Here is a 10,802-nt window from a genome sequence, read left to right on the forward strand (position 1 = left end):
ATAGCACTGTGGGATTGCAGAAGTGAAACGTGGAGAGAACTTTGGTTGACCTTAAACACACACACACTTAGAATAAGACAGAGTTGTATAGATTAGATTGACAAGGGGCCCCCACTTCTTGCACATCTACAACATGCATACATCGTCACTGATAAGAAGAGGAGGATGACCCTGGAGAAGAGAGAGCCGGTTTGAGTGGCCAATACTCAGTGCTCCGACTCAGGCCACGTATGAGTAAAATACGCCCCGCCTGCATCATGTTTTGACTTTGACCTATGGGACCTCACAAGAGGAATCTCTATATATACCATGCGCATTTATGTCTAAGCGCCTTCTTCTGGGAACTTAACTCTAGGTTGACTTCTCATATTTAGGACCGTGCACGCTTGACTGTACGGAGCCATCTATTCTGCTTTTTGATGAAATAAAGATCACTTTATTAACTTTAACCTCCTGACTGGAAACTCTGTCCTTCATACCTTCCTGGTTGAATTAATTTCACAACAAGATCAATAAGATAGTATAGCTGTAGCAGGCTATAAAAAATTTAGGCCTATATATTAAATGGACACGTGCAATGATGATAACATGTGGACAGGTGTTGTAAACTAGCATTTATGCTAACACACTGAAAACATTGCATCTGGTTCGTCCAATGTCATTGTCATGTCCATACACAAATAAAATAAAATCAATCAATCAATGTGCTGTCTTTGTTACCAGCCAGTATAAACTGTTAAATACTGTGACTTTAAGAGGGAGCAGCTTGCGTTGCCGCCTTGCTTCTATTGCGCCAGCGGGGTGTGACTACAGACAGACTGATATAAACGAAAAATCCTTCTGAACTTCCTGGATCAGGTCAAGCCTCCGCAGTCTGAGTCTGCACCATGTCTGAATGGAAGGAGCGATGCGAGGCGGAGTGGGGTTTGAAGGGAGCCCCACTGCCCGACAGCCGGGACTGGAAGGCCGTGTATGAAGCCAAGCCTCTCGGGAGAAACTTATTGAAGAACCCTACGCCTCACGGTATACCACCCCCATTACCACCACTGTTTCTGTCCGGTACTGATCCAGAGACGGTTGTCATTTACAGCATTGATGGCGCAGAGGAGGGATCATAGTTCAATAACACTGATCTGCAGCCAGTGGGTTTGGGCTGGAGCAATCAAACTGCTGTCATTAGCCTAGGCTACTCATAACAGGAACTTGACTGGGTGTTTTAAAATCTTTTCAATAGTTTCCAAAGTTCTTGCATTTTTAGCAGTTCTTGTCTAAATCACTGAATCGTTCTGATTCTATTGACTATTGGTTTGAGGAAGTTTAAGGAAAGAATACACTGCTGGTGTTGTTAAAATGCTGCTGAGTCAAACATTTAAGTCTCTATTGCTGTCTTTGGTTTGGTTTTGCCGTTCAGGATTTATTCTATTGGGGTCTGCAACAGTGGTGTGTGAATGTATCATTGTAGCCTATTGACTCCATTGATTTCCTTAATGCGGCCTTATCTGCTTAAACACACCAGGTGAGAAGAACACATGTGTCTCTTTGTTGCCTGGGAGCATTTCATAGATTTTATGGCTTTAGCTATAGGCTACCTACAATTGCATTCAAACAAGGGTTAAAAAGGAAGTGAGGTTATTGGGTAACTTTCTTTTTGTACAAAATACACTCTCTGTGTCCCAAAACGATGAGTAACAAATAACTGCTTGTTCTTGTGTCATAGGCACACCCAACGACCCTGTCAGAAAGACAGTGCAGTGGGGATTACAGTGGGTGTGGTTCCATTTAAACTATTGTCTCTTTGTCTTATTTCTTATCAGGCTTGAGTAAGGACACGCCTCCACCAGAGCCTGATCTGCTTGATGAGCCGGACCGTGGACCTCCACGTTTTATACCCGATGGTGAGAGCCAGGACTGGGGGGAGTGTGTTGTGCATGTTGGGCAGCACAGTGAAGACATGTGGAGAATGAGTATTTGTAACATTTCTCTTCATTCATAGGCGACTTCAGTGGCTGGACCACGAGTACGGAAACCCTCCCTTATGACGCCAGTGGCATCCCAGAAGGTGTTGTGATCTGTGCATTGCCTACATACAGGTGGGCATTGCTGGGGGCTCAGATGTTTATCTTACAAATGGTTATAACAGGGATTACCTGTGAGTCACACTCCCTTTTTGTTGAAATCAGTAAATATCTCCTCACGATCCCTGTGTGCGCTAAGAAAAAAAACTGGTGTTAATACACAGCCTAGCCTCTGTAAACAGGTATGTAAACAAAGGGGCCCACTGTAGTTGGCAACATGCCCGTTTACATCATGAGGAGATATTCACTGATTTTGACAAAAAGGGATTCACTGAATCACCTTTAAGAACAAACTGTCACATGTTAAAGGTAAATGAAAGTTTTTCCTAAATAATAAGCATGGTATAAAGTGACAAGTCTACTACTTTACCTCTCTCTCTCTCTCTCTCTCTCTCTCTCTCTCTCTCTCTCTCTCTCTCTCTCTCTCCCTCCCTCCCTCCTCAGCTGGTTCTCCATGGAGCAGGTTGTGGACCTGAAGGCAGAGGGACTGTGGGAAGAGCTGCTGGATGAATTTCAGCCGGAAATAGTCGTCCAAGACTGGTGGGTTATACTTAACATCCCTGCCCATCTTCCATCTCCCATCTCCAGCATTTACAACAGACTGATATGTGTGATTAGTTATCAGCTTGGCTGGTACACACGTAGATGACACATGTTTCACAGCCTATGCGGTTGTGCATGTGTAATGCAGGTTTGCCTCATAAAGTGTTTGAATAGTTTGTGCTTGATAGGTGCTTTCAGCTTGTGTAGATAATATGAAGAACATGGTGTCATGATTTGAAATTGCTTGTGAAAAGAACCACTCTTTTGACTTTATCTACTGGGTTTTAGATTTGCATCAAAGTTTAAATCCCTTTTTGACAGTACATAATAATGAATCAATATTCGTAACCATTAAAGCTTTATCTATTCTTATTATAACTATAATTATAATGTTTTGTATCTTTGTTTGTTTTTACTAGTTAGTTTGAATTCAAACTATTTTCAGAGATAACAAAAAAGAACACACTTTTGTAGTTGATATCATAAATTACCCATTTATCCATGCACTGTTTTTTGGCAAACCTTAATTTACAGGTCCATATTTGTCCTTTGAAAATATTTTTCATTTATTTCCTCATAATTGCACTGCCTTCTTTTTACTCATGGACATTTGATAATAATTACAAAACTACATATGCTATGATTTCTTGAACTTTTCATGACTTGTCATCATTCTATCAGGTATGAGGAGAGCCAGCTGCATGTGTCCATCTACCAGCTGCATGTGAAGCTGCTGGCTGCTGACAAGAGCACAGTCATCTCTGAGCACACGGTCAACCCCACTGAGGACTGCAGCGTCTACTCACACACATGGAAGGAGGTGAGTGTCTGAGTGCCCTGACAGATAGGCCCGATCCAAATGTCCACCCTTAAGGCCATAGGGCTGTCCAACTGTCAAATCATGAAGTCCACAAGAGGGCTCTATCTGTACTCTTTATGCTCACTTTCAGTTCTGCAGACTTTGCCTGAACAAAAAAATCAACAACCTACTAACAAGGATCTAAGATCATAGTTTACATAAAAATGCTGAATAAAACTCCTTCTTAACAATGTCCTTTATTTAATGTTTATACGCAGATGCAGTTTTGAAAAAATTTAAAATAAAATTGATAATTTGACAATTATATTCACAACGTCCAAATCAGGCAGTCCATCTCTGAAGTGCCTCTGCCGTTTAAAAAAAAAAAAATTCTCCTGTATGATCTGTAGTAATCTCTTTTACTAGAATTAAAGGCGCTGTAAGCGGAATGGTTCTTTTAGCTAACTTCCTGTCAGTTACTGCAGTTAGCATTCCCCTCGCTCGTCCCTACGTCACCACTTTAATGCACTGCGGTCTTCAAGCAGCGAGTTATCTAGCATCATCTCAGATCCATAAGTGTGATAAAACATGATTAAAAACCATCAAAACAGACATTGGAAAGGATTTTTACCTGCTCCGCCATTGTAGGCGCATAAACATTCACCCATATGTCGCTCTGCGCGTGCACTGGCAGTGAGACCATGAGTGAGACGGGTGTCGGTTTGTAGCGTTCTCTCTTGTGATTGGACATTAATTTCGGGATCCCCCGAAAAGTTTATTTGCAGATTACATGCAGAGCAGCTGACTGAGAGATCGGCTTTATGAAACACGCACATTATATAAGTGATCACTGTATGAATAAAGAGCGATTTAACACTTATATTAACATAAATAAACTACTTACTTCACCTTTAATTTAGCCTATGTTATTTTTTATGTTTGTATTGCTCAATTGCTATGGAAATGTTAGCTCTGGTTTTCCCTGGCAGTGAAGCCCATTTGAATTGAATTAAATTGAATTGAATGTGAAATTGTGTCGCCAAGGTAACATAATGTGTGGTAAAGTGCCGGCCGATTTTGCCATTTGAGCCCTTGCAGCCTCTCGCACTCAAGCACTATGACGTCAGCTTAAGACAGTAAGGGTTCAGGACTTGAGGTTTTAGGGGGGACATTGGGATTTGGCCATATACAGTAGCCTACTCATTCATTCATTTAATATATATATATTTTTTTTTCTTTATTTTCGAAGTATGAAAAATAAAATAAAAAGCAAGTAACACAAAACAACAATAATTATGAAGTGTAATCAACAATAGTTCTAAAATAAATCTATCGTCTGTGTCCGAAAAGGAGCCGGAGGAAGCCCAAGATCATTTTTTCACACCCCTTATTCAACTGCTCATGATTATCTTATATAAATTGATTATCTTTAGATACCTATTTACCTATGTGCACCAAATTGTTTTCATTTATACAATACTAATATTTACAATGCTGTAAAAAAAAAAGAAGAAGAAGGAAACAAAAACACCACAAACTCAGCCATGTATTGAAGAGCCATGTATTTGACTGCATGCCTCTGTGTTGGCCTGCAGGTGTCTCATGTGTTCTCTGGCTATGGACCTGGGGTGAGGTATGTCCAGTTCCTACACCGGCTCAAGAACCAGTTCTTCAACGGCTTCTTTGGCACTACGTTCACCGGCAGCTCTGTGATGGTCAATCCAACCAAAACCAGCTCCTAAGGCTCAATCCTACTGGGAACTGTGCATTACAAAACAGACGTAGTTGCCTTCACTGTCATTCTAACCAATATACACACACCCACATACTAACTAGTTTGCATTTCAAAATACTATGTACTGGATTTTGCATTATGAAAAAACAACACAATTTTCCTATTTTAAATGTCATTTTCTGTATCGAGCAGTAAACATGTGCCTGGAAAATACTTGCCTGTGTGAAACAGACAAACAGTAAACTGTAAACCCTATCTGTGTACTCTGACTCACTATTCTTTGTTGTATTTTTTGTAATGTGAATGATTGTTTTGTGTGTGTGGAACTGTGTGTGTGTGTGTGTGTGTGTGTGTGTGTGTGTGTGTGTGTGTGTGTGTGTGTGTGTGTGTGTGTGTGTGTGTGTGTGTGTGTGTGTGTGTGTGTGTGTGTGTGTGTGTGTGTGTGTGTGTGTGTGTGTGTGTGTGTGTGTGTGTGTGTGTGTGTGTGTGTGTGTGTGTGTGTGTGTGTGTGTGTGTGTGTGTGTGTGTGTGTGTGTGGTCTGAGAGGTTTCGCTGCTTGGCTTGACTTGCTTTTTAAGGTGTTTCCCGTCAACATACTGAGAAGATGGCTGAGGCGCGACCGCATGGCACAAAATACATAAGAACCAAATCATTGCATTGCACTGAATTTCTTTTTTTCAAAAAAACCAACATACTTTGTTATTTTGACAGGTTTCAAGGGCAAAGTTATATACACACACCCACATACTAACTAGTTTGCATTTCAAAATACTATGTACTGGATTTTGCATTATGAAAAAACAACACAATTTTCCTATTTTAAATGTCATTTTCTGTATCGAGCAGTAAACATGTGCCTGGAAAATACTTGCCTGTGTGAAACAGACAAACAGTAAACTGTAAACCCTATCTGTGTACTCTGACTCACTATTCTTTGTTGTATTTTTTGTAATGTGAATGATTGTCTTGTGTGTGTGGAACAGTTCGTGTGTGTGTGTGTGTGTGTGTGTGTGTGGTCTGAGAGGTTTCGCTGCTTGGCTTGACCTGCCTTTTAAGGTGTTTCCCGTCAACATACTGAGAAGATGGCTGAGGCGCGACCGCATGGCACAAAATACATAAGAACCAAATCATTGCATTGCACTGAATTTCTTTTTTTCAAAAAAACCAACATACTTTGTTATTTTGACAGGTTTCAAGGGCAAAGTTATACACACACACCCACATACTAACTAGTTTGCATTTCAAAATACTATGTACTGGATTTTGCATTATGAAAAAACAACACAATTTCCCTATTTTAAATGTCATTTTCTGTATCGAGCAGTAAACATGTGCCTGGAAAATACTTGCCTGTGTGAAACAGACAAACAGTAAACTGTAAACCCTATCTGTGTTCTCTGACTCACTATTCTTTGTTGTATTTTTTGTAATGTGAATGATTGTTTTGTGTGTGTGGAACAGTTCATTTGAGTGTGTATGTGTGTGTGTGTGTGTCATAAATACACAGGAAACAGGACAGCCAATGCGAAGGAATTACATTATAATACTCGTCTTGAAGTCAATGTCAAGTGCTTCCATGTAATAGTTACGTATATCGATTATTATTAGTTATCTCTCATTAAATAAATTCTGCTAGGCCTATATTGTTTTAAAACCTTTTTTCTACAAAGTTCCCATTATGGGGTTGTAAGTTGTATCTATATGCTTTATAAATGCTAATTTAACAATGACATAATGCTTTATAGATCAGCAAGCCATGAATAGAACAACTCAGATTGGGGTTGACCACTTATTTCTAAGGGCTGCAGATGATCTGCAACAAAATCCTCTAAAATCCGCTTATAAACTGCAGGCTTGGGGGATTGTTAGAAAGGTCAATACAAATGAAGCTTTTAGCATTTTGATGATTGACATTCAGAACTAAATTATAACCAAATTGGATTAACACAAACACAAACCAACGGGATTTTGCACAACCTGGCAACCCAAAAAGGTTCTTCTGGCAATAGTTTTAAATAATTAACTAAGAACAACTAAATAATTCACAATGATTATAAAGCCATTTGTTACAATCTGAACCCCCTTTTATAAATGATGTCTTATTAAAAACTGGCAGCAGAGATGTGTGGAAGGATGGAAACAAGGTATTTTCTACATCGTGCATGAAACAGTTGAAATAAAACCCAGGGGAAATAGGTCAGCATTGGTCTAAGAACAGGATACCGGGCGGAAACGAGGCATAATGGGCTAAACGCGGTTTCTCTGTGAAATGTTATATAGCCTAGTGCCTACTGTCTTTGCTGTGACCACATCCATATCCACATGAGGCAGTGGGCAGTCCAGAGAAATAAGCAGCTCTGCAGTTGCGCACTTTCCCCTTCTGGCGATGCCTTCAAGGGCTCTCATAAACAACTCGGACGAGAAGTCCATTGGCTACATAAAATGAGAAAGTAGGCCCAAGCTATTTGTATTTGCTGCTGGAACAAAAATAAGGTCCACATTTTATTCAATAAAATATTCAATGGCCTCTTAACTCACGTTTTCTTATTATTTCCAACCACAAACACTTAAATCTGTATCAACAAATCCGCGTTTACAAATTCAGCATGTCCGAAAAAAACGAGAGCTGGGGGGGAGTCCCTGAACGCAGCACGTCATCCACCGCGTGCGCTCGCAGCATCATCCATCGTTAGTGAACGGCGATGTGAGTTAACGGGAAAGTTCAGTCTGAGAGTTCAGTTGTGTGTCAGGACGGGGATAGTTTTACCGGGCGTGTGTTCGCAGACTTTCAGTGACAATGCCAGCCTTTGGTGGAGCTGTGCCATAAACCCTAAGGTAAGAGAAGAAGGGAATTGGGAAGGGTAGAGTGGAAGTATAGGCTACAGGTGCGGAGGGCAAACTGGCATTTTGGGGAGAGCGCGAGCGAGAGACTACGCCCTCGTGACCCATCTGTAGTTCTGATTGAATATGCTCTGATATCACATTTTGACATACTCACATTTTCTGTTTTTCCCATGGACGTAACGTAGGACTGAAATTAATTAACGAGTTCATGAGCTCTTCATGAAGACGAGTTTTGGCAAAGGTCCTCCTTATAAAGGATATAGTGTCAGTTAAACCTGTCTAGATGACTTGGATCAGATAGTTAGGACTCAGAATGGAATGCAAACTAAGTGTCAAGCAATGAAGCCTGTCAAAAATAAATAAGAGTATTTTTTATTATCTAAGATAATTTGCATTACAAGCGAGTAGAACGTTTTTCCTGGCTAATGATAATAATATAAAATCCACTTTATAGGCTTTTTGTATTACTTGTATATATAGGTACTGTACTGTGTTGCATTAGAGAATACATTTGGCAAGGATGCTATTTAGGAGCAACAACTTTCTTACTTTTTAAGTAAATGATGCGGTACCTTTTACATTTACTACATTTTGGACTGTTACTTTTTACTTTAACATAAGTAATGCAATCTTCCTTCACCATTGATACAAAACTACTTACATTTTGAGCACCATAGATTACAAAGTACTCTACCCTACAAGTAGCGGTGTGTTCACTGGCACATTTGGACGAAATGTCACATGATAAAACTGGTCCTAAATCTTTACCATATTTCAACATCACTTCATGACAACTGGAAAATGCCTAGTGTGGATGCCCAACAGAAACTGTATAAGCTGTGGTAGAATACCCATCGGTGTGTGTGTGCGTGTGTGTGACAGTCCAGACATCAACCTATGCCCGCAGCTCGTTTTGTTATGTTAGGTAGAAGCATTTATTTGTTATCTATCTTTCTTTGTTTCCTGTGGTGACTGAATTTCTATTTTAATGTCAAGTATATCTTTAGGACTGTGTATTGATGTGAGTTGAGTTCCTGCTGGACTCTTACTTTAAAAGGTCCCCATTGATCTCATTTTTTTGAAAGATCACTCTGCTTTTGTTGCCGAGGGGCGGTGAACTTCAGAGCTGACATTTAACTGACATTGAACTAAGCATCATTCATTTAGCAGATTGAACCGCGGGCCACATACAGCGTCCCCACTCTGGCCCATCTCTTGTGTCCCACTGTCTGTCTGCCCACAGGAAGTGTTGAGAGCTGCTGGTGTGTGAGACAGGAGGCGCTGAATGCAGGTACACCACCCAGTGCCTATCCATTCTATTTCATTACTCACACAATATCACTTATGTCACGTTTGAACCGAAGAAATCCAAAAAAGGAACTATGATCACTCTTTGGCATATTCTTTTACTAATGCATTTCTTTGTGGCTCACAATCTTATTTGGCATTTTTTATTATATTATGTTATCAATATGGCATTGATATATTTATTCATATCATCTGTGGTGTTGACAATGAACTCTGGGTCATTTCACACGACAATAACACAAGACTGAAACAGAATGTACCCACATAAATAGTGGCAAAAGCAATGCACTGGATATCGCGACAAATTCAGAGCCTTTGTTATGTTTGTACCGAACCTACAAATATATTTAAAGACACAGCTGATTCATTGCTGGATCATCAACTGTTTGGATCATTTATACATTTATCGAGTGACTTTTCAAACACACATCCGACACATTAGCCTGTACCATGGACATATAAAGAAAGGCCTGTACCAACTTTATAAATGTGAGATTTCTTTTCACTCTTTTTTTTTTCTCCATTTCGTGACTTTTTATATAATTATGAATTGGGTCTTAGGCTGTTGTCTGTAATTATTTTTAGACAAAATGATGGATTAAGGATATCATTTGCACAGTCAGTTGCGACCCTGTTTACAAGTTCTCTGCAGTGTACAGTTTTTAGTCATAGGCATTTGATTTGGCCCAAGGAAGACAATATGCTTTGGGGTTCAGAAGCTAAATCCAAGCAGTCCTCCACTAAAGCTCAGTGACACTTCTCCTGAAATGCAACCCCCCCCCCCCCCCCCCAAGTCCGTGAAGCCTCCGGTAAACCAATGCTGCAGCATTGTCTGCAGCCAGCGATATGTGCACCATTGAAGGTGCCTTGGGACAAAGGGCCATATTACACCTCACGTTTCTCTCACATTTCCCCTACTATCCATCAGTACAACTGTAGAGCCAGTGTCCTAGTGAAACCTGTCATCAACTTCATTTAGGGAAGTCAAGCAAGCCCTATGGATGGGTGTCTGTTACCCGGAGTCCATTAGAACAACTCTATCTCATTTTTGTTATCGATCTATAATGCTACTCCTCTTTTTGTCATGACGTCAATTTATTGAACATGTTGAAATAATCCAAAACACAAAGTAAAACTTAAAAGTGTTGAAAAAGAAAACTAATGGGATCCCCAGCAACATATATTAAGCAGCTTAAATAATATTGTTCTTGTTCAAAAGTGGTAGAAAGAAGTTGAGAACTTCAGTGATGCTACCCCAAATCCTTTTTTTATACACTAATCAATTAAATTTGCATCAATCGGTCCATGATGTTTCAGTCGGTCGCCTTAAATCTGAACAGATGAACCAAAACCGTCAATCAGTTTTTTTAGTTTGAATAAAGGGTAAAAAATAGTCAACTCATCATTACAGTTATTCCTCATTTGTGTTTGTTTTCTCTCAGTTGGAACAAACTCCTGGATATTACTGGGCATTTGGTGATTATTTTCTCTGAACATG

The 10,802-nt window shown here is 39.9% G+C and overlaps 1 protein-coding gene across 1 annotated transcript; it reads left to right on the forward strand.

Annotated features, from left to right (window-relative positions):
• The first annotated feature begins 829 nt into the window (after positions 1 to 829).
• Positions 830 to 5,405, forward strand: nccrp1 (P1, F-box associated domain containing). Its single transcript, XM_080041741.1, has 6 exons — positions 830 to 1,023; positions 1,815 to 1,895; positions 1,994 to 2,090; positions 2,520 to 2,615; positions 3,300 to 3,438; positions 5,013 to 5,405. The coding sequence occupies exons 1-6, from the start codon at positions 888 to 890 to the stop codon at positions 5,157 to 5,159; spliced, it is 696 nt and encodes a 231-aa protein (XP_079897867.1). The 5' UTR covers positions 830 to 887; the 3' UTR covers positions 5,160 to 5,405.
• Positions 5,406 to 10,802: the final 5,397 nt, after the last annotated feature.

Source organism: Ammodytes marinus, assembly GCF_949987685.1.
Source record: "Ammodytes marinus genome assembly, chromosome: 14".
Taxonomy (NCBI): domain Eukaryota; kingdom Metazoa; phylum Chordata; class Actinopteri; order Uranoscopiformes; family Ammodytidae; genus Ammodytes; species Ammodytes marinus.

Bases quoted from the DNA above. Each gene is read 5' to 3' on its own strand.
- nccrp1 (XM_080041741.1), top strand. From the start codon at position 888: ATGTCTGAATGGAAGGAGCGATGCGAGGCGGAGTGGGGTTTGAAGGGA. The intron at 2,091-2,519 runs GTGGGCATTGCT...CTCCCTCCTCAG, and splicing joins TGTGCATTGCCTACATACAG to CTGGTTCTCCATGGAGCAGG. The intron at 2,616-3,299 runs GTGGGTTATACT...TCATTCTATCAG, and splicing joins GAAATAGTCGTCCAAGACTG to GTATGAGGAGAGCCAGCTGC.